Source organism: Tasmannia lanceolata, unplaced genomic scaffold (assembly GCF_043159265.1).
Source record: "Tasmannia lanceolata isolate RefF3 unplaced genomic scaffold, GAP_Taslan_0.1 ptg000024l, whole genome shotgun sequence".
NCBI classification, from domain to species: Eukaryota; Viridiplantae; Streptophyta; class Magnoliopsida; order Canellales; family Winteraceae; genus Tasmannia; species Tasmannia lanceolata.
The window spans coordinates 4,526,991-4,551,500 of NW_027518701.1; the positions used below are offsets into that span (position 1 = coordinate 4,526,991).

Consider the following 24,510-nt stretch of genomic DNA (forward strand, 5'->3'; position numbering starts at 1 on the left):
TTGTTTGTCTTTAATGGTTGCAAGATACAGGAGATTAGTTTTGCAAACAAAATCCTCTAGATCCGAACAGTTCTGTGCCTTGCCTTATATTTGCTCGAGTTATTTCCTCAAATCCAGGTTTGAATCGGTTTATTAGTGTTTGAATTGCAAGAAAGCTCATCTCAGTTTCAGATTATTTAGAGGTGAAGTTGGCTTCTGAGAAGTTCCTATTGAATCTTCAACCATCGTTAATCTATGTGACATTACAACTTGAAATCCGTGGCTAAGTAGGAATTAGTTCCAAAGTAATTCCCCAACTACTCTTAACTAGTTTTTCACCTTCTGCTTTTAATAAACTCCATTGCACATTGCCACCAAGACCCGTTGTCTTGATTGGGAACCTAGCTACAGCATCACATATATGTGATTGCTGCCATTCCTCATGGGAAAATCCAATACATGGAATTAGTCTTTCAGTTGCTTGTGAAAACAACAAGGCAAGGAAACCCCAATGGCTAGCTCAGGGACTGTTTGTGTTAATGCCAAAGAGAACTGCTAGCAACCGCTAACATTAGTTCTTGAGCCCTGGAAAAATATTTGGACACTAGGAGACCTTTCCCAAGCCATTTTAGAGCAACTGTAAGGTGCTGAATGGGAGACTTGGGGATATGATTCTTCGGTATTAATGCCAATGAAATCACCAAGAGTCAGAGAGCCAATTGAAGCATCCCAACCATTGGATTTTCTTTGTGAATTTCACTTCCGCACAATTTTACCTATGTCAGAGTGCAACTCGGGTCGGGTTGGGTCAGGTTGAGGTCAAACTGAACCAAACCCGTGGAACCATTTACTCAATAACAAAAAAACTGAAGAACCCTTTTTCCAACCCGATGAGGTTCAACCCGACCCAACCTGAAGAACCCTTTTTTTCAAACCTGACCCAACCTAATTTTTTAAGCTTTAAATGATAAAAAAAAAAAAAACAAAAAACTAAAAAACTGTCGGGTTTCTTCCCTAGCCCTCAACCCGAACCCGACCCGAACTCAACCCAGGTTAGGAAATCCGAACTCGAACCCGGCCTGAAAGATACCCAACCTGACCCGGCTTTTTCAGGTTGAACCTAGGGCTGTGCATTGTTCGGCTAAAAGACAAAATTTTGGATTTCGGATTTCGGTTTCGGCTTCAGTTATTGTTCTCAAAAATTCGTTTTATCCAAAAAACCGAAGTGGCCCGTTGGTTTCTTCCTACATGCAAAATAATCAAATAATTAAAACGCTAGTATTTCGCTTTGTCGTATTATGGAGAAGCCTTTGGACAGCTGGTTTCGAACTTTCGTCGTTTTCTTTTTCATTTGTTTTAATGAAAAAGAGGGTTTGCATGTGGATTGTTGGGGAATGTGCGACATTTTTAGAAATTTTGGTGTATGACAGCTGTTGTTTGTTGATACGAGGAGGACCATGTGCCATTTCGTAGAAATCAAATGTAGAAAGGGGCCCTACTTATACTAATAAAAAATAAAAATAAAATGTAGAAAAGGGCCCGATCTTTCTTTGACCTCTCTCTCGATCTCTCTCTCTCTGGATTTGTGTTTGGGTCCTCTTAAGATCTGAGACTTGAGGGTTTAGGGAAGAAAGGAGAAGGGGACGAATTTAGGGTTTGGGAAAAGAAAAAAAATAGAAGAAGTCGAAGAAGAAGAAGAAGAGGGAACAGAGCTCTCTATTCCTAGAGCTTGAGCTTGGAGAAGAGAAAAAAGAGCTTGTAGAAGGGAAAAAAGAAGAAGAGTAAGAGTGCTCCAGATCTTGAGTTTCTTTAGGGTTTGGTGAGGAAGGGAATAGGAAAAAAGTGAATCAAGAGGTCCCTCTCCGATCTCTATCCAGTGATTTGGATTTCTAAAGAGGGTTTGAAGCTTGACTTGCAAGCTTCCTATGTAGTCTCCATCGTTTTGGATCTTGTAAATCAAAGAATTAACAGTGAAATTCCAGACATTTTCCAAGGTATGCTTTTGAATCTGGTCATCCTCTTGTTTTAACTCTCCCATTTGGATAGAAACACTGTGTTGTGTGTTCAACTCATTATTCGGTTCAAACCGAACTAACCGAAAAATCGAAATCATTTTTCGGTTTCGGTTCGGTTCGGTTAGAATAAAATTCGGTGCGGTTTCGGTTGTAATATTTAGGTAACTGAAATTTTTCGGTTCGGTTAGTTTTTGTTCATTCGGTTCGGTTTTAACCGAATGAACAGCCCTAGTTGAACCGGACACAAATTGTACCCATCGCCTGATTGCCACATTTATAAAGCTTGAAAAGTAAGAGCACTTTTAAGTGTTCTTACGGACAAGACAAAGGATTGTCTTCAAATTCCACTATCAGACCGTAAAGACTATGAGAATATACAGTCACTCCACGTTAAACACATGGGAGGCCAAAAACAAAAATCAAAACCCATTATCTAATGCTTGAAATAATCTACTGTAGAAGAATGTCCAGTCCCAGTGTCCCACTCTCCTCCTTTCTTTCTTTGTCCTTTTAGCGTTATTTCTCTACGAGTATGAGTGCTTTAGACCAGGGTCAATAATGCCCCTATAAAATGACAAAGAAAAAAAACTAACGAACAAAAAGAAAAAGTACGATTCCCTGTGCTTTACAGCCTAGCAAATGGAAAAGGCAATGTCTCCTCTCTTTTTTTTAAAAGAGAAAACACCTTTATATTTTGACATTAGAGCGAGCAAGACAAGTGTATAGTGTTTTGCTTATGTTTTTGGGGTCTGATGGGACATATATACGGCGGAACCCCTGAATCTTGCCACGTGTCGCCCATGCGGCGGAAGAATCTAATCATGATTAAGAAAGACATTAACACACGGTAAAACCATGCGCTCTCACCGCGTGTCACCTCCCCGCCTCCAAAAATTCCATCATTACGATTATGGGCAAGATTACAAAGCCACGCGCGCCGACGAACCAGGGGGGCAGCCCAATCCAACGAAAGAAGGTTTTCCCTCTGAAATGACGAAAAGACCCCTTGGCGCCCCATGAGAGGGAGGAGCATACAAAATCAAAGTATAAATACCGCATCCAGCCCAAGACAAAGGGACTTTCTTTCGGGAGTTCCCTTCCTGCTTCTTCTGTTTGGGGGAATCAACGATCGATCCCATCCTGTCTTCCTCCTAAACCGACTTAAGCAGAGGAGCTGCTCTACCAAACGAGGCACCTTCGAAGGGAGCTTTGGTTCAGTCATTGAGGGTCCGGTTCAATCATCGAGGGTCCGAACCCTAAGCAAGGAGAGGGCAAAGAGGTGCTGGACGCCCTATTCCCTCCTCTCCTTTCGCCTCCGACCCACCTGCCTGGGCGACAGAGAAAGAACCCGCATACCGATCCTGGTAAACCTGTTTATACCTCAACCATTTCTTGCTGTTCTTTATATCAATGGTCCAGAATCTGACTTGGGTGTCGAAGTGGTCATCCAGGACCCACCCCCCTCCCCCTCGACCCCTTCGTTTGTAATTGCAGACCCCAGCGGAGGCCCTCTACCCACCGCGCGATCGCAGACCCGGATTCCGGCCCCATCATATTGGCGCCATCCGTGGGACTCGTTTGAGTATAGGATACGACGATGAGAAACCACGCCCAACAGTAAGAAACAGGGGTAATGACCAGGAGCCAAGCCCAACATGCACAAACCCGTACCTCCAATTCCCGGGAGCTGAACTCGAGGGCCTCGAGCCAGCATCGCCCCGCCTCCAGCACCCCACAGATGGTCCCCACCATGGAAATGTTCAACGAGCTTCGCCATGAGCTCCTCCTATGCTTGCCCCCACCACCAAAGCCTCCGGGTCCAGAAATACCCCACACAGCGAACGGCCAGACCGAAGCTTACGAAGAGGACAACGGAGAATCGCCCAAAGAATGTCACCCCAAACGGAGGCCTGCACCGGTCCGTGTCGCCTCTTTGTCGACAAATAGCCCCTTACCCCTCGCAGAACGGGAATGCCAGCCAAACATCGGAAGGAAATCTACCCGGGGTCATGCTCCCCCTACCCTGACAACTCGATTTAAGAGTCACACCCGGTAGGGGCGGAAGAGGTGGCTACCTCGGCGCAACTACTAGGGCTAGACCAACTGGCCGACCTGCAAAGACAGATTCGGGAAGTCAAGCAAGAAATCAAGAAGCCCTATGCCCACGACATCCTGGATGAATGGGAAAGAGAGACGGCATCCCCATTCACCGCGGAGATCCTGAAAACGCCCGTGGAGACAAGAATAGATCTCTCCCGATTCGGTTGCTACGATGGTACCACGGATCCCCTGGAGTTTCTCCAAACCTTCGGAAGGGTGATGGCGCTCCGAGGCGCGTCGGACGGATTTATGTGTAAAGCCTTCGCCTCCTTGCTGAGAAAAACAGCCAACGACTGGTACCTGCGTTTGGAGCCAGACTCCATCCCATCCTTCCACGAATTCGGGAGGAAGTTCATCGCCTGGTTTGCGAACAATCGCCTCTGCCACTACCCGGCGGACGCCCTTTTGGCCCTCCGACAAGGGAGAAATGAGACCTTGAGAAACTTCATGCTGAAGTTCAACACCGAACTCGCTCAACTTTCCAACATCGACGTCCAAATCGCGGTCGCAGCTCTGAAGCACACTACCACCGACCAGAATCTCAAACTACACCTCACCCTCAAGTTGCCGCGGGACCTGCAGGAACTCGAATCCAAGACTAACAAGTTCGTACGAGCAGAAGAAGCATGCATTCGGGAGCGGGGCCGGAGGAAAAAAGGAAAGAAGATGGTAGAGGAGCCGGGAAACAGCGGGCCGAAGAGAGACCGGCGAACCAGAACACCGCCCTCGTCTTTGAAAGGTTAGGAAGTGCTCCCCTGAAGGTCCCCCTCTCCCACGTCCTGTTTGCCATCAGGGACCAGGGTCTCCTAACCCCTCCCAAGAAAATGAGCACGGACCCAAAGAAACGTTCCACCGGAAGTTTTTGCGATTTTAACAGAGACCACGGCCACGAAACTAACCACTGCTTCCATCTCAGACTCCAGTTAGAAAGATTGGCCGAGGAAGGTCATTTAGATCAATACCTTAGGAGCCCCGCACGAATAGGGCGCTCGCATGAAGCGCTCCACCTTTCCCATAAAGACAGGTCAAGAGGACGACACCGATCCTGCAGCAGACATCGATCCCGCAGAAGGCACCGATCCCGTAGCAGGCCTCATTTCCGAAGCCACAGCCACCGCTCGCGGCGCAACCAATCCCCCAAAGAAGTAAGACCCCCTCGTCAGCCACCGGCCCCCGAGCAGCCACCCGCTATTGTTGGAAAGATCAACATCATCACAGAAGGGCCGGCCGCGAGGGGACCAACGACAGCACGTCGACGAGCATACGCCGAGCGAGTATTCTCCATGGAAATGCCTTCTAAAAAGGTCCGGAAGGATCTCCCTCAAGAAGGCCAGATCATCTCTTTCTCTTCCGAAGACTACGAGGGACTGCAAGTTCCACACTACGATGCGCTCGTAATCAGGTTGATTATCGCCAACTTCGACGTAGGAAAAATCTTGGTGGACACGAGGAGCTCTGTCAACGTACTACACCTAGAAACCTTCGAAGAAATGAGATTGAGAGAAGAAAGACTGGGGCCCGCGGAGTACTCCATCTACGGCTTTTCGGGGGCTTGTCGGGGGCGTCCGTGCAAGTCAGTGGTAAAATTGACTTACCCGTCACCTTCGGGACGTACCTGCTCCAAAAAACTATTATGACCACATTTTTTGTCGTGGACATACCTTTCACTTACAGCGCATCATAGGACTCCCGGCCCTGAGAGACCTGGGAGTGGTAGTTTCCACTCCCCACCTCAAAATGAAGTTCCCCACGCGGACTGGGACAGGGGAAGTCCGAGGGCAGCAGATGGTAGCACGCCAGTGCTATGCAGCAAGCCTAAAAGGAAGCAATGCCCCGGCTGAAAATTTCGCGATCGGAAGCGAAAACCCCCGAGAGCGAGCTCTCACGGTTAGAGGGGAGCCAATCGAGGAGCTAGACTCCATCTCCATAGCCGAGGACCAGCCAGAGAGAGAAGTCTGAATTGGTTCCCTACTGAAAGGCACCTTGCGAGACCAAATGATCAGTTTCCTCAGAGCTAACAAAGATGTTCGCATGGTCCGCCTCGGACATGCCCGGCATACCAGCGGAAATGGCGACTCACAAGTTGAATGTCAGTCCAACCCTCAAACCCGTCCGATAGAAGAAGAGAAATTTCGCGACAGAGCGACAAACCCACATCAAAGCGGAAGTACGAAAATTACTGCCAGCCGGTTTTATCAGAGAAATCCGGTATCCCGAGTGGCTGTCTAATGTGGTCATGGTCAAAAAGGCTAGTGGAGGTTGGCTGGCTTGCATAGACTTCACAGATCTAAACCGATCCTGCCCAAAAGACCCCTACCCCCTGCCACGCATAGACCAACTCATCGACGCCACTTCCGGGCACGAGCTCCTCACCTTCCTAGACGCTTTCTCCGGCTACAACCAGATAAAAATGCACGAGCCCAACGTTCCGAAAACAACATTCATTACTGACCAGGGCGTCTACTGTTACACCGTCATGCCCTTCGGATTGAAGAACGCAGGGGCCACGTACCAGCGACTTGTGAATAAGCTATTTGAGAAGCAGATAGGCAGAAACATGGAAGTGTGCGTGGATGACATGCTGGTAAAAAGCCTGGAAGCCGGCAAACACATCTCCGACCTCCAAGAAACCTTCGACACCCTGCGGCGAGCCCGAATGATACTCAACCCAGCAAAATGCGCCTTCGGAGTGACCTCCGGAAAATTCCTAGGTTTCATGGTCAACCAAAGAGGCATCGAAGCCAACCCCGAAAAGATACAAGGCATCCTAAACATGGAGCCCCCTGCAACGGCAGTAGAGGTACAGCGACTCGCGGGATGGGTCGCCGCCCTCAACCGCTTTATGTCCAGGTCAGCAGAAAAATGCCAGCCATTCTTTAGGCAGCTAAAGAACATACGGGAGTTCGAGTGGACCCCATCATGCCAGGAAGCTTTCGACGCCTTTAAGAAGTACCTCCAAACACCGCCAGTGCTGACGAAGCCCGAACCCCTGGAAGAATTGTTCCTGTACTTGGCTGTCACTCCTACGGCTGTAAGCGCGGTGCTAGTCGGACAAAGAAGCAAGCGGGAACATCCGGTATATTACGTGAGCAAGATCCTCCATGGCGCGGACGTTCGGTACCTGGATATAGAGAAGTTCGCTCTCGCCGTCATCACAGCTGCCCGCAAGCTCCGCCCCTACTTCCAAGCGCACCCTATAGTAATCTTGACCGACCAGCCGCTAAGGAAAATCCTGCAGAAGCTGGAGACCTCGGGAAGAATGGTAAGGTGGGCAGTCGAGTTGGGAGAATTTGACATGCAAGTCCGACTAAGGCCAGCCATCAAGTCCCAGGTCCTCGCCGATTTCTTAGTAGAGTTCACCGACCCTGCCGAGAGACCAACCATGACAAATGACACTGAGGTCAACACCGAGCAAACGACCCAAGGAGAATTTCGCGAGCGGCCTAGATCACCGGAACGTGACGGCGAGGCCCATTGGACCCTGCATGTAGACGGTTCAGCCAGCAGAGAATTTGACATACAAGTACGACTAAGGCCAGCCATCAAGTCCCAGGTCCTCGCCGATTTCTTGGTAGAGTTCACCGACCCTGCCAAGAGACCAACCATGACAAATGACACTGAGGTCAACACCGAGCAAACGGCCCAAGGAGAATTTCGCGAGCGGCCTAGATCACCGGAAGGTGACGGCGAGGCCCATTGGACCCTGCATGTAGACGGCTCAGCCAGCAAAGCAGGGTGCGGAGCGGGAGTGGTCCTGAATGGCCCGGATGAATTCTTAGCAGAATACGAGGCCTTGTTGGCAGGGCTAAGTCTAGCCACGGAGCTAGGCGCAAGGAAATTAAAAACCTACAGTGATTCGCAACTGGTGGTCGGACAAGTCAACGGGGCCTACGAAGCCAAAGAGCTCAGGATGAAGAGATATGTCCAGAAGGTAAGAGAAAGGTTGAAAGGAATGGGGGAAGTCGAAATTCTCCAGGTGCCACGGGGCATGAACGACCGCGCGGACGCCCTCTCCAAAATGGCCTCCGAGGAGACCCATGATTTCGGCTCCGTATACACAGAGATATTGCTTCACCCCAGCATTGATGAAATGCAGGTGCTGGAAATCCTGGCGAGGCCAAACTGGATGTACCCCATAGTACGGTACCTAAAAGGTGGAATACTACCCGAGGACCGACTAGAAGCTCGGAGACTTGTCGCCAAGGCCGCCCATTACGTACTCCACGGATCCAAGCTATACAAACGGTCATACACCTGGCCATACCTCCGGTGCCTAGTACCCTTCGAGTCAAAATACGCATTACGGGAGGTTCACGAAGGGATCTGCGGGGATCACGGAGGCAGAAGGACCCTAGCCCAGAAGATTGTAAGACACGGCTATTTCTGGCCTATGATCCTCAGAGACGCCCAGGAATTCGTCAAGAAATGCGGCTCATGTCAGAGATTCGCTACCACCCCCCGACAGCCGGCCACCCCCTATTCCCCAGTGGCAGGACCGCTGCCCTTCGCCATGTGGGGCATGGACTTGGTCGGCCCCTTCCCTAAGTCCCCTAGAGGACATACAATGCTGTACGTCGCCATTGATTATTTCACCAAGTGGGTCGAGGTCAAGGCTGTGGCAAAACCAAACTCTAAGGCAACAGAGAAGTTTTTCTACCATGACATTGTCTGTCGTTTAGGCATCCCAAAGGTACTCATAACCGACAACGGGCCCCAGTTCGCGAGTGCCGAATTCTGCAAGTTCTGTGATAACCTTGGCCTCGAACATAAGTTCGCCTCCTTAGCTCACCCTCAAGCCAATGGACAAGAGGAAGTGACCAACAGGATTCTACTCCAGAGTCTCAAAAAACGATTGGGGGACACAGGGAGGAGCTGGGCCGACGCACTCCCCAATGTCTTCTGGGCCTACCGGACAACGCCGCGGACCGCAACAGGGGAATCACCTTTTAGTCTAACCTTCGGGGTCGAAGCTGTCATCCCGGTCGAGATTGGTCTACCCTCTTTCCGTACAGAAAACTACGACGAGCATGATAATTCCGAACTCCTTCGGAACGCTCTCTACCTGGTCCTAGAAAAAAGAGAGCAGGCCCACCTCCGGACTTCCTCCTACCAACAAAAGGTGGCGCGATACTACAACTCCCGCGTGAACAAACGCTCGGTAAAGCCCGGGGATCTGGTATTGCGGCGAGCAGAGGTCTCCGACCCCCGAAACTCAGGAAAGCTTTCGCCAAAGTGGGAAGGACCCTACAAGGTCGCTCGAGCACTCCGCCCCTGAGCCTACCAACTTGAACGCCTCGACGGGACCACGGTCCCTCGAAGCTGGAACATGGACAACCTCCGAAAATTCTACCAGTAAAACTAATGGGTAAGGCTTGTGTCTTCCTTTAAGTTGTTATATGTGTTTTGTTTCCCTCTTTCTTTGTTATTTGCAGCACATATATATGTATTTCCTTTTGCGATCAATGAAATTACATTCTCTCCTAAAACTCGCGCATCTCCACTTTCCGGCCGAAAGGACACAGGGAGTGAGAGAGAGGTAACATCTGGGTTGATCCCCCCGAACATACCCTAAAACGCTCCCCTTGAATTAAAAAAAAAAAAGGAAGAAGACCTGTCCCTTTTTTCTTTTCTTTTTTAAAAAGGGACATGCAGGGCCCATCAACTCCGAGCTGATCACTCGAGAGGAAGATGACCTTTCCACAAACAAAATGCCCTAAAGTGACACCCCGCGAGGGCGCACTCGAGGTATTCTTACCAACAAAATTTGAAATCAACGACATTCCATCAAGAAGAAACCTGCAAAAAAGGGCTCAACTACCCTAAACATTGTCTCCCAAAAAAAAAAAAAAAAAAAGAGGAGTGCAAAGAGTTATTACAACCCAAGCTCATCGACCCCCAAACCGGGTCCCAAAGAAACAAGGTTCAGATAAATGTTTTACTGGCCTCCTACGGGGGCCTCCGCTTCGGTAGGAGCATCTGGAGCAACCACCGGGTCCTTAATCGGTTCCCCGGCGTCTGCCACGCCTTGAGGGATGTCCTCCGCAACCATGTCCTCCGCAACCACGTCCTCCGCATCATGAATCAGCTTTTCCAAGGGGAAGGAGGGATCTACCTCACGAACGCGCCGCCGGCATTCGACGAAGGCATCAATCTCGATATCAATACTAAACGCGGCCGCGGCCTTGTAGAACTCGTCCGAACCCCGCCATTCCTCCCGCGCCTTCGCTAGCTCCTCATCGCGTGCCAATCGGAGCACCAACAGGTTGTTCTCCTCCCGGTCCCTAGCCTGCTGAGACATTTGCAGCTGCCCCTGAAGGTCCTTAATGGTATCATCAAGCGCCGCCTTCACGGCTTGGACCCTCTCAAGATCCTCGCCCAGCTTACGAACGCGCTCTTCGAAAGCTCCCATCTCGGACTCATCCTCGATCATATGCTGCAGCATCCTCCTGGCATAACTCTGAGTCTGCAAGAAACGGACCGTTAGCAACTCGCCACATACGATCACAGGACTACGGAAGAAACGAAGGCCAACCACGTAATACTTACACATGACATAGAGTGGAGGTACCGAGCCCCCAGCGACTGGCGAGGGAAGTTCTCCAACTCGGCCTCATCACCAGGAAGGGCGGTCATCCACCCCAGCTCTACCCCGGCCCGCGGGTTCGAAAGGACACCGTCATCAACACCAATCTTCCATTCCGGCTTGAACGTCTCCCCTTGCGCCTGGTTGCAATGCGCCGGGAATTCTATTCTGTCCAAAAGCAACTTGGTCATGAGCGACCCCTCCATGCGGCTAGGCATGTCCTCCACAAATGCGGTCGAAGTACGGACTGACCGACCGGTTTTTCCCTGAGCAGCGCGAGGCAGAATGACCCTCTTGGTGGGAGGCTCCAACTCCTTAGTAGGAGACCTCGACGTGTCCTTTGCTCCAACTGAGCGGCTGGAGGAACCGGATAGCGCGGGGTCGGGAAGCTGGGCCGCCGACCGATCCTTCCTGGCCGCGACCATGAAACCAGAAGGAATCTGGGACCGACCAGATCGACCCTTCGGTGCCACCACCATGACCCCTTTCCCTTTAGCAACGTTCTCGGAAGAAGACATTCCTGTCGCCCAAAAAAAAGAAAAAAAAGGGCTCAGAAAAGAACACCAAAGAAAGAAAAAGCCCAGGAAAAGTTATTAGCAAGGAGAGGGGCTCACCACGATGACTAGCCGAACTTTCCCCCGACCGGCGGGCCTTCTCCTCCATAGCCCGGAGCAGACCATACCTTGCCAAATTCTCCTCCCACCTAAACTCGGAAACATCTATAGCCTCCCCGGAAGCAAGCTTCCCCAGATCAAACTTGCTATAATCCGACTCATTGGGGTGGACTTCCTTCGCCACTCATCGGAACGCCTCCAGGACCTACGAAAACCCCAACCCGCATCCGACAGAGGGACTATAAACACGAACTCCTCTTTCCACTTCTTAATGGAGTTAGGCAAGATCGCCGCAATCTTCACCTGAGGGCGCTGGGTCAAGTACAACCAGCTGTCCTTGCCCTTCACCAGAGGGCTGAGGGCGACACAGCTCCTCAGCAGAGGGAGGGTGGGCTGAATCTGATGAAGGCCCGCCTTGGCCACAAAGGCCAAGAGAGTGCGCCAACTATTGGGCGCCAGTTGCGAAGGAGCCACCCGATAAAATTTGAGGGCCTCGACTATAATACCCAACAGCGGAAACCTAACCCCTGCCCTGAAGGCCTCTACGTAAAAAGCCACATCTTCCTCCGTAACACCCTCCCACACCCTATCTCTAGAACAAGGAACCCTAATCCTGTAATCATCGGGAATGTGATACTCCTTCCTAATCCTCTCCGCCGCCCCTTTCCCCAGGGAACTTTTGAACGACGCCACCCGCCTAAGACGGATGACAACGTCAGACGTAATGTCCCTAATCTCCGCCTCGCGAGTGGATGGGACTGGAGCAGGGGGTCCCGAGGAAGTGGTCCCCGATGACGAGCTAGAAGCCCCAGGACTATCTTCCAACTCCTTGGGTATCCGGTCGTCTCGGGAACCTCCACCCCTGCCCTTCACCAACCGCCTCCTTTTCCTGGGCGGGTCCCTCTCCACTACTTCTACTGACTCATTGGAAGGGTTTTGAGAACCACTTGCATCAGACATCGCAAAAAAGAAGAAAAATATATCAGGAATCAGTGGAAGCAGAAGTCGTAGAACTCACCGGAGCAAATAAATGAAGAAGGGTGGGAACCGGAGAAGAATCGACGAAGATTGGTCACCGCCGCAGAGGAAAGCACCCAAGGAAAATGAAGAAATAAGACGGAACAATCCGTAAAAGGCCTTAAAGGTTAGGGTTTGGACACGTGTCAACCTACCTCCGTCCCTTCCCAATCGGATGGGGTGTACGCACGTGGCGCCGTTTGGGGAACCGCCGAAAAGCGAAGCGCCATTTCTTAAAAACCGAAAGACATTTCTACCCTTGCCACTAACTTCCCAAGCAAGTTATCCCACTACGTTCCCGCCTAAAACAAGATGAAACGCCATTTGAAGCATCCTCCCAAAACTCGGCCCCACCTAACAAGGAAGGGCTCGGAACCTATCACCAGGGTCCGGCCTTGTTGCTACAATTCCTCCAGATGGAAAATGCACAGTACAGCAAGGAAGGGCTCGGAACCTATCACCGGGGTCCGGCCTTGTCACTACAATTCCTCCAGATGGAAAATGCACAGTACAGCAAGGAAGGGCTCGGAACCTATCACCAGGGCCCGGCCTTGTCACTACAATTCCTCCAAATGGAAAATACCCAGTACAGCAAGGAAGGGCTCGGAGCCTATCACCAGGGTCCGGCCTTTTCTCTACAATTCCATAAGATGGAAAACACCTGGCACTACAAAGAAGGGCTCGGAACCTATTACCAGGGTCCGACCATATCACTACAACCCCACGCGAATGCAAAAGTGACCAGACTAAACAGAAAGGGTCCGGATCCCATAGCGGGGATCCGGCCCTACCATTATCACTCCACTCAAACAAACTCAACTACCGCGCAGATGAGAAAGGAAGCGTAAGAAACATGTTAAAGTGCGAAAAAGAAACTTGTCATTGATTAATCTCCGTCTGGCCCGAAGGCTTACAAAAAAAAAAGAAGAGAGAAAAATAATAGGGCACGCAGGCCCAAGCCCCCAGGAACCCCCTAACGAAGAAAAGGAAAGGCCCGACCCTCGAGTCAACCCGAGCGGCCAAACAGAGATTTCTCTTCTGAGGAATCCCCTTCCTCCTCCCAAGAACTCTCCAGCAGGGGATCCACCTCATATTCGACCAATTGCTCATTGAGGACATGGACTTTCCTTTGCAGCTCCTCGTTCCTCCGCTTCAAATCCTCAATCTCCTTCTCCATCTTCGAAACACGGTCACACAGTTCCATCCCCTATCGATAGGCTATGACAAAGACGGAACGTTTCTTAGCAACATAAGGAGGAGACGGCCTATCCTTACGAGATAGGGAGGAAGAGCGGAGAGGGGAAAAGCCCGGAGGCGGGCCCGGATCCTTCCCGACTTTCCTTCGAAGGACTCGAAGGTCCTCCTCCGAATCCGAGTACAGATCAGGGTCACTGGAGGACTCCACAGGAAGAGGGGCCTTACCCTTGACCCTCGAGGAAGAGCCGGCTGAAAACTTTGGCATGTTGTCAAGAAAGGAGCGAGAAAACGAAAGAAGACTTGTGCAGAACAGAGCGGGCGAACCCTCCTTTATAAACCCAGAGAAAAACCCTTGTGTCAGAATGCGAAGCAACTATCCCGGTGTGTATCCACTTCCGATTGGGCGGCCAGCCAACACCATGTAACTACGCCGCGACTCCTCGGGAAGGAACCGTCGAACGAAACGACACGTCCCATCATATTCCAAGGCTCTCATAAATGCCTTCCCCGCTATATTGTTTGACCGGATAACGAACTTACTCCCTTGGTCCATTCAATGGACCAAAGAAGTAGGGGGGTATTATGATGGGACATAAATACGGCGGAACCCTTGAATCCCGCCACGTGTCGCCCATGCGGCGGAGGAATCTAATCATGATTAAGAAAGACATTAACACGCGGTAAAAACACGCGCTCTCGCCGCGTGTCACCTCCCCGCCTCCAAAAACTCCATCATTATGATTATGGACAAGATTACAAAGCCACGCGCGCCGACGAACCAGGGAGGCCGCCCAATCCAACGAAAGAAGGTTTTCCCTCTGAAATGACGAAAAGACCCCTTGGCGCCCCATGAGAGGGAGGAGCATACAAAATCAAAGTATAAATACCGCAACCAGCCCAAGACAAAGGTACTTTTTTTCGGGGGTTCCCTTCCTGCTTCTTCTGTTTGGGGGAATCAACGATTGATCCCATCCTGTCTTCCTCCTAAACCGACTTAAGCAGAGGAGCTGCTCTACCAAACGAGGCACCTTCGAAGGGAGCTTTGGTTCAGTCATTGAGGTGCTGGTTCAGTCATCGAGGGTCCGGACCCTAAGCAAGGAGAGGGGAAAGAGGTGTTGGACGCCCTATTCCCTCCTCTCCTTTCGCCTCCGACCCACCTGCCCGGGCGACAGAGAAAGAACCCGCATACCGATCTTGGTAAACCTGTTTATGCCTCAGCCATTTCTTGCTGTCTTTTATATCGATGGTCCAGAATCTGACTTGGGTGTCGAAGTGGTCGTCCGAGACCAACCCCGGACCCCCCTGACCCCTTCGTTTGTGATTGCAGACCCCAGCGGAGGCCCTCTATCCACCGTGCGATCGCAGACCCGAATTCCGGCCCCATCAGGGTCTTCAAAGTGTTAAGCTAGTTTCATCTGTGTTCACGTTGGTGAAAGCAGGTATAGTCATTTTCATATGCTCTTTTTGCTTTCTTAGAAATTAGAGAGTGATTTAGTGGTTTTCAAGAAATCTGTTTTTGGTACCACGAAGATTAGAAGAATGCTTTAGTAGTGCACAATACTTCCAACTGCTTGAGAGCTAGGGGTGCAACTTTGGTCGGATCAACCCGAACCAGACGGATTCAACCCGACTTTTTGTGCGGGTTGGGTTGAACTTTTCCGGGTTGGATTCGGGTCCGGGTTGGTAATTGTCAACCCGACCGAAAATCGGGTTGGGTTGGGGTATCGCGCAACCCAACCCGACCCGTTACCCGACTAATATAGTAATATGTATTGATATTTCACGTTTTTTATAAGTTTTGCCGTTTTGGGGGTTTCTCGAATGTTGCTGAGTTGGAAACCACAATCTATAATTAATTCATTAATTCATTTTTTATTTCATATTTAGATTTGATAATTGTATTATGTAAAAAAAAAAGAGACAAAACAAATATAAACTTTGAAAATGAATGATGTATGGTGCCTATAGAGTGGAATGATGATAGGTTGCTTTGCTTTTCTAGGTAACAAGCATATGCTCAGAGGGTCAACCTGACCCAACCCGACTTAGGAAATCGGGTTGGGTCGGGTCAGGTTCGGGTTGGAGGTTGAGGTTTCCGGGTTGGGTCGGGTTGGCCTCAATCTGACCCAACCCGACGCGAGTTGCACCCCTATTGAGAGCTTGAAGATTGGGATATCTCGACTTCAAATTCTTATACCCGCTTTTAAAGATAAGATCATCACTGGGTACTCCGAAGTGGTCTTGCAAAGCCCTATACTTGTCTTGCTCCTTGTTTTTATTGAGACCACTTTTTGAATCAATCCCCCACTTGTTCTTGGTGAAACAACCAATTACTCCAAAAGATTAAGCTCTAATCATTTATACTTCAACACTCCCCCATTGTGTGGCCCCTCTTTTGGGTTCGCCGTACACATGGCTTTTTAATATTAAGGAGTTGTTGGGTTTTGAACCCCGGACCTGTAGTGAGGCAATAGGTTTGATACTATGTGAAACAATTAATTACTCCAAAAGCTTAAGCCGTTGCAGATGGCATTAATTAATCTTTTATACTTAAACAGTGGAACTGGTGTGTGGCTCCTCTTTTTAGGGTTGGCCTGCAGGTGGTACATGTGGCCTCTCCTTTAAGGGTTGGCCTACACGTGGCACATGTGGCCCCTCTTTTGGTTTGGCCATTACATGTGGATTTTTTTTAATATCAAGGAGTTTTGAACTCAGGCAATTTGCTCTGATACCATGTTAAACGGCCAATTACTCCAAAAGCTCAAGCTGTTGGAGATGGTGTTAATTAATCTTTTATACTAACAATTCTTGAGTGTATTCATCTCCTTTCTTTTGAAAAGTAAACAATTCGAAAACGAAAATCTCAAATGTCGGGTAGAAATCAAGGCTAACTTTGACAAGAGTAATAAAATGACATACATAATAAATTGAAGCAATAGAAGGCATGCAGAAATATATTATATAATTATTAAAAGGTGACACTCTTGTTTTATCAGAGCCACCATTGGCATCAGAGCGACCATCTGCATCTTCTTTGCATCGTCGAGGAGAGTTCACGTTGGTGAACGCAGGTATGCTTGTTTCTATACCATCTATTTCTTTCTAAATATTAAATAGTAAGTAAGTGGGTTTCTAGGGAATCACTTTTTTCTTAAATATTACATAGTAGTTTAGTGAGTTTATGTGAAATCTCATCTTTCATGAATATTAAGTAGCAATTCTTTAGTAGGGCGAGGCCACTAATTGTAATATTGTTAAAGCATAAAAGATTTAATAACACCTTATCCAACAGCTTAAGCTCTTGGAATAACTAGTAGTTTCACATGGTATCAAAGCAAAAGGTCTCGAGTTCAAAGCTCCTTGATAGTTAAACAAAAAACTCCTTGATAGTAAAAAAAATCCACATGCAATGGCCAAACCCAAAAGAGGGGCGCATGTGCCTTGTAGGCCAACCCTAAAAGAGAGGGGCCACATTTGAGGGGAGTGTTAAAGTATAAAAGATTGAATAACACCTTCTCCAACAGCTTAAGCTTTTGGAGTAACTGGTAGTTTCAAAAATATAATTATGTATGCCTTCTATTAACATAATAGTGGGCTTGTCTCAATGTAAATGTCAGCCCCTACTAAGCATTCCTGAGGAAGACCGTTTGGTTGCCATCGAGATAGTATTTTCTTAGGAAAGGCAAGTAAAATGACGTCATTTTCCCATTCCCAAGTTTGTTTGGTTGTAACACACTGTTCATTCTACTTTCTTTACGGAAACTAATCAGGCGTCTTCTTCAAAACGTGAAATACAAGAAACTTTTTTCTTGAGCACTGCTACCAAACGGGATCCCGTTTTGTGGAAAAAAAAAAAAACAGTAAATTCACTCCCGTTTTTATTTTCAACACGGGATCCCGTTTTCTAATTGTTTTCCCTTCTTTAATTCATAATCAAAATCTTATGTCCGCTTGGCATTTTTAATAAACACCTACTAATTTTTCTCCTATAAAGTCCCAAAACAATAGGCGCATGGAGGAGGAATTTTGATGCCAAAGCTTTATAAACTTCAGATCCTCAAAGTAGAAAAAGTCCTACAAAATAGCTCCACTTCTTTTGTCCAGCTTCAACTCCAGATAAAACTCTAGACTTTCGGCCATTTCCTATGTTAACCGTTTAAAAAAACTAAAACCTTCTATTCGGCCAATTAAAACAAAATAAATTACACCCAATACTTCTAAATGCTCATAAAAACATCTGGAACTCTACACTTCCTGTGAAATTTGTTGTGATAAATATGAAATCGACAAAGGTTGGGATCTTGATGCCACTCCAATCCTCTGAAGATATGGGGGCGATCAGCCATCGAATAGTTCTTTCCTGCTTGATCCACAATTTGGACAATGGTTCATCGATCTGATGGTCTGGAGCTATCCGGACACAGTTCTAAAGCCTTCGGCCAATGATTTGAGCAATCCAATCAATCCGATTGCTGATCTAGATCATCCAACCATCAATTGGTTGAGATGCACTTGCATCACTTCTATATAAAAGGATACAAAGAAAAGGAGAAATGGATGGAGGACTCACTAGTATTTTCAGATAAATGAAATGAAAATTTTAGAAGAAAAAATTTGACTAGAATGGCAAACGAATATTTATTTCAAACCTCACCGTCCTTACTGTTACACTACCACTTGGGTAAATATTGTATAAAAGTGGAATGATTAACAAAAATAGACACATTAAATAATTCACACGTAGGCACTTATCACAAATAATGGATATAGAAAGACTACAATAAAGTATGTATTCATTGGATATCAATAAAAAAAATTTCTAATTTTTTTAGGGAAATGATATTCTCGCTCCCCCTGCTGTACGCATTCGCGCCCCTTTTGGCGTGATTTGACATAAAGTAGCCCACTGTTCACGTTATAAGGGGCGCGAATGTGCACTTCAGGGGGAGCGAGAATATCATTTCCCTTTTTTTTATTGTTTATGAATATATTATAGTATACAATCATTGGACATCAATTATTTTATTCCTCTTTTTTTGTTGAGTGAGGTCCCTAGTCAATCTCTTTAGCACACCTTAAATGTCTACCTCCTTAACTCTTCCTTATATCTCTTTCCCTCCATCTCAAACTCCCATGGCCACCACTTTATCCATGAAATAAAATTTACAACTAAAATTTCAATCATCAATTGATCTACAAGTTCAACAAAATATTGGATATACTTTGGAACATAGAGTCATCCTAATGATGCGGAAGCTCTGATACCAAATAACACGTACAGGTTTAGATAGCGACAGTGAAATCTCTGATATTAATTCATGTAGAGAATGCGGAAGCTTGAAGATTAAGGACAAAGTCTCGGTAGTAAAGGGAAAAAGGAAAGAAGGATAATGAAAAGGGAAGGAAAAGGGAGAAAATTTTGACAGGGCACGGTGAAACAGTTGGAAAGGGCGTTAAAAAGGGTCTAAAGGGCATGCGAAACTAATGGAAATCTTTGTTGAAGGGGTTGAAGGGAGGGTGGTTAAACATAATGTAAGCCCAAAGGTTTCCACCTTGGTAAATCTCCTTTGTTTTGATGATGACAAACACAAGTTGTGTTGTTATTAATAATGTGTTTGATGTTTAAGTGCGTGTATTAGAGATGTTTCAATTAAACACTACAAAGTCAAGGAAAGCATGGATCATGGCTTGTATCCATGATGAAGATCATGAGAAGCCAAAGGAAGAAGAAGGCCTGGACCATTCATGAAGGTTATGTAGAGACAAAGAAAAGAGGAGAAGATCCGTGGAGAAGAAGACCAAGGCTTGTTGAAAGATCATATTGAAGATTGGAGTCAAGTCTTGAGTTAGATTGCATAAATCCAATCTCTCGTAGACTCCCATGATAAGGCACTCAAAGGACACCAAAATAGGATATATAGACCATGGAAAAAATGCCTAAGATCTCCAAGAAGCATGGTTAAAATTGGAATAAAAAACTGAATTTGATGAAACGTAGATGGAGTTGTAGACGCCTACCGCATCATCTACCGGCAACCAGAATTAATTTTCAGCTTCTAGAAATTTCATAGACGGAATCGTAGACGTCTACATTGTCATCTACCGCGGCGAAAATATAGTCGTTGGAGGTATAATGGCTAGTTGATTTTTAGGGCTAAAAATTACGGTTTTGCCCTCAACTGGCTATATGTACTATTCCGCTATATATACATGTTTAATTTAACACTTGTTTTGACTTTTTTACTCCCAAACATGTTTTGAACATCTTAAACAGTGATTAACACCCTTGTGCCTTGTCTTTATGAGTTCTTGAAGGGATTGGATCTAGGCTTAAAATTGTACATCTTTTAAGAGAGAAGTTTATTGTGAGCTTGAGAGCTTCATCTACCCTTGAAGAGGGAATTGTATTTTCATTTTCTTTGGGAAAAAACTTTGTATTGGCAGAGTGTTGGTGGAGACACAGAGCTATCTCCACAGAGTGAGTGTTGGAGACGTAGAGCTATCTCCGAATTATAATTGAGTTGATTCCCCTCTGTTAAGGGAATTAGATAGTAAAGCCATCAAAGTTCTCGGTGGAGTGGAGTAGGCCTTGGTGTGGATCCTAAGTTGAAATTTCTTAGTTTCAAAGATAGTTGAAGAAGTAGTTCTTGAATTCAACATTTGTTAAACTCGTAGAAGGTTAAAGAATAACAATTTGGGTGTTAATCGGTTAAAAGGAAACAAGATTGGTTCAAGTTGTAATCAATTGAAGCTTCAGCATAGGCTATTGTCGACTAAACTAAGATGTAATGGGCTGAGAATGGGTTGGCAGGTGTGGGCTCAATTTCTAGGTATCTGGTGAGGCTAAATCTATAGAAAAAGATGGAGATTAGGGAATGTTAGTGGGTTGGCTAGTGTGACTAACAGTAAGTTTGTTGTTGGCTAATCGTGTGCCTTAAAGCATCGGCTGTTTTGTAGGGAAATTCATGAGGGAGTTTAGTTTAGGATGTTGGTACATGGAAAAAAATGAAGGTTTTGGGACTATTTGGTGGAAAACAGAGGGTGTATAGAGGACAACAGAAACTTGGCAGTTACATGGGAAGCTAAATTATGAGTGAGAAGTGTAGTGGTTGTGCACGGTTTATGGGGCTCTGTATGATTAAGGAAAAAGCCTTCTGGTTTGTCGGTTTTGGCGATGAAGTGTCGGCAGACGAAGAAGGGTGTCCTTGCGGATAGATAGTGGGGCGGCAAGATGACTGAGAAGACGTAAGGGGGTCTCGTACTGCCTGCTTAGGGCCCACTACCCCAGTGACTGAGATAAGCCACCCCAATGAGTGTATGGAGGCAAGGTCTGATGCTAGTTGTATACAGGAAGTGATGTCATGTCTCAACCCCAACCAGGAACTTCTAGACTTGCAAAGCACTGGAATATCATATCTCCCCGCCCCTCAGGATCTGTGAATCTATGGGCATGATATTCCTACAATGCTACGTAAGGACAAACATATGTGCATGTACTGCATTCCTTTAATGTATTCATTAATTGTCATGAAATCCATTAATTTGCTCTTATGCATTGCACCATGACTGGATTTTAGGGCATATAATCTAACATTTTCAACATCAATTACATCTTTTGTTAAGGAAAAAAATTCCTCAAGAATGAAGTTCTAACATCATCATCATCATCATCATCATCATCTCTCTCTCTCTCTCTCTCTCTCTCTCTCTCTCTCTCTCTCTCTCTCTGCATTGCCTCTAATGCAGCTTGAGCAGCTTACTCTCTCTTCATCACATTCCATTTTCATCAAGCATTTCACTCCTTAATTCCCTCCTGGTTTGATTACAACGTGTTTAAGGAAAGGTTGAACCGCAGTATTAAGATAGTGGTGTGAAAGGATGTTGGTTCTTTTTTAAAGTTTTGTAAAGATTGTTCATATGTTGAGGAAATTTAACTAGGATGAAGAAGGTTATGAGGAGATTGAGATGTTCCCAGATAATAAGGTTCAAATAACACCTGAATGTCAAAAGGTAGAACCATATTTTTTGGATATTCATCATCTATAGTACAATCTGGATGGGATACTTGTTGGGAGAGGGTGGTACCGTTTTGATGACCGCGAAGTCCCGTCAAGGTGGTACGTCAAAAGTACCACCCTTGATATTTGATCCAACAACAGCCTCTTAAAAAGTGTGCTACCGTTGGATCAAATATCAAGTGTGGTACCGTTACTTGACAGTTGGGCACCATATAAAAACTCTTGTCGGGAAAAGGTATCGTAAACAAAAGTTTAAAAAACAAACAAATTTTTGAAAAAATGTATTTAAATTTTTTCCCTCTATCAAATTTTTGAGAAAACGTATTTAAAATTTTTCCCTCTATCCTGCTCAAGATCCTAGTTATTAGATTTTATTGGTTTTGAAAATTAAATTCAAAAGATCTAGAATTATATACCCCGAAGATCGAAATAATGATCTCTCTGCTTGATTTACTCCCCACTCGGTTTCTTATCTGCCCTAGATGGAAACCCTAGAAGTTGGAGTAGTGGCTTCCCTCAAACACACAGACAACAAAGGATCTACATTACTCCTTCTCTAGGCTCCAAGCCAAAACACCAAGATTGGAAAAGTGGAATTCCAATAGTAAAAAAAAAGTACAGAGGAGAGATGTGGGTGTGAGAGAGATAGATTTCCTTCACCACCTCCCTCTCCACTCTTTCAATTTTAATAATGGTGAAACTTATTTTTTTCAAACACAACTGCTAGACACCCTTTTATGTTATTGAGTTATAGGAGATTCCAAAAAGCACTCCTTTATTCTCTCCATTATTCTCTCTCCTTAATTTCCTCTAATCTCCTGTGAAATACAAGTGTGGCAACCCAAGAGGGGGGTGAATTGGTTAATTAAAAAATTTTGCCTTAAATAGAAGTGATATTGAAATCAAATTACAAATTTGAGTTGTTTATATCTAACCCTTATTAATATAGATTAAAATTAAATACAAAAGGGAAAGAAGTTACCAATCACCAAGTGAGAAGAAGGGGAGAAGAAGAGGCACACCACAATGAGGAGACACAAGATTTTTACAGTGGTTCGGTCTATCAAAAAGACCTACTCCACTCTTCCAAGTTTTACTCCTTGGGCACTCCACTAATGATGAGATTTCACACCTCGAATTTTCAAGCTTTACAAAACACCTTATCCGCCTCCGAGGGAACAAACCCTCTTTGCTTCGGATTCTCCTTTGTTACCGGGCCGAATCGAAGACCCTCTTACAACCAAGCTTCTCTTTCAAAGGCCGAAGCGAAAACCCTCTTCACAAAGTCGATTCACCTTTCTTACCGAACCAAATCGAAGACCCTCAATACAAAGAAGAACAAAAATGAAAAACACTCTTAGCCTCTTGATTAGGCTTGATACAAAGATTTTAGCTCACAATCTTTCCAAAGAAAATAAGAAAGTGAAAAGCCCTATGGAGATCCTGTTGATAAATGTGGATTTGCAAAATCAAAGCTCAAAGAGGAAAAACCTTTGATGTGAAAGTGTAAGCTCAGATAGATTGAAAAATAATCTTGCAAAAGGTTGTTTGGTAAGGTTTTGATAGGGTATAAATAGCCCATGAAGAAATATGACAGTTTTGGGGTAAAACCGTAAAAAATTTTCGACCAGGGTGTCGGTGTCGCCCGCCCTATCGGGCACTCTCTTTTTAATTTGAAATCTCTTATCGCCGCGGTCGACCGGGAATATCACGGTCGTCCGCCGAGAGCAACCTGGACTTTTTTATTTTTGTCCAGATCCCTATCAGCGGTCGACCGGCCCTATGGCAGTCGACCGGCCCGACCATAATGGATTGTTTCTGAATTTTCAGAAGCACATCCGCGGTCGCCCGGGAGGTCCCGGTCGACCAGCCCGCTATGTTTCGGTAGGTGCTGGACTTCCAGCCACCTTACCACGGTCGCCCGGGGAACCCCGGTTGACCGGCCCTGTTTAAAAAAAAAAATTTAAGTTAAAATCTTAGGGACTTTAGGCCATGGTCTATGGGCTTTTGTCCAAGGTTTTCAAACACCTTTTGGAGAGTGTGGATGGTTTCTCCTTGGCTCCTCCGCACTTTCTTGGACAACTTGAGCTTGAGAGAGAACTCTTCGACTTTCTTTAGCTCTTGTGACTTCCTACATTCTTCAAACATCTTCTATGTTGCATGAGATGGTCACCAATGCTGGTTCATCTCCAAGCTTCTACTGGCACTTGCAAGGCATGCTTGTGGGATCTTTGACTTGAGCTCTTTGACTTGAACATCTTCCAAGGATGATGTCTCCCATGTGTGTACAAGCTCTTTGGTCCATGGTGCATGTTGATCCTCAAGCCATGTGTTGTGTTGAGTTGTGTAATGGCGATATGACATGTCAAGTTCCTGTCTAAGACACAACACTCAAAGGCAACAAATTAATCCATAAGAACTAATCAATTTAGGCTTGCTAACATCAAAACAAGAAGGTAAAGGTGAATGATTGAACCCATGGGAACCCTTGGGCTTACATTCTACCCCTTTTTTCTGATGGCAAACCAAATTGATTAGGGAGGTAAGAGATATCAAAAGAATAGACAAATAAGCATTAAATGATATAACCATAGAGCATACCTCCCCCTCACTATATGCACAGGTGTAATATGACAATAAAAAGCAAGCCATACATATAGACTATGGACTGCCTAATCAATTCTGAAATTATCCCCCTTTTGGCAGCAGCAAAAATGAAGGATTTTAACACTTAAGGTTCAAACTATAGTGCCATGATTACTCCCCCTATCTACTTATCATGGATATGATATATTTAAAGTGAAAACATACATGATAAGAATAATCAAACATAGAAATATGAACTGACAGTGTGAAACACTTCTATGTTTGTGGATGGGCATAGGTGAAAGAGTGTCAAAATACTATGATCTACTTCTATGGCCCATGAAACTAATAAGGATATAACATTTAAGCTCAACTAATGCTTATCATAAAGATTTAAGAAG

General features: G+C 46.1%; 1 protein-coding gene and 1 pseudogene across 2 annotated transcripts in view; both read left to right on the top strand.

Moving 5' to 3' along the window:
* Nucleotides 1-1,512: 1,512 nt before the first annotated feature.
* The window catches only part of LOC143857330 (disease resistance protein At4g27190-like), a 63,035-nt pseudogene continuing 40,037 nt past the window's right edge, over nt 1,513-24,510 (top strand). The window contains exons 1-2 of the transcript XR_013238620.1: nt 1,513-1,973; nt 16,502-16,576. The product of XR_013238620.1 is annotated as a disease resistance protein At4g27190-like (transcript). The remainder of the gene's footprint in view (nt 1,974-16,501; nt 16,577-24,510) is intronic.
* Nucleotides 4,919-6,053, top strand: LOC143856939 (uncharacterized). Its single transcript, XM_077367220.1, has 2 exons — nt 4,919-5,674; nt 5,769-6,053. The coding sequence occupies exons 1-2, from the start codon at nt 4,919-4,921 to the stop codon at nt 6,051-6,053; spliced, it is 1,041 nt and encodes a 346-aa protein (XP_077223335.1).

Excerpts from the sequence above, each read along its gene's own strand:
- LOC143856939 (XM_077367220.1), top strand. The coding sequence starts at position 4,919 with ATGAGCACGGACCCAAAGAAACGTTCCACCGGAAGTTTTTGCGATTTT. Across the intron at positions 5,675-5,768 it reads GGCGTCCGTGCAAGTCAGTG|CGCATCATAGGACTCCCGGC; the intron begins GTAAAATTGACT and ends TTTCACTTACAG.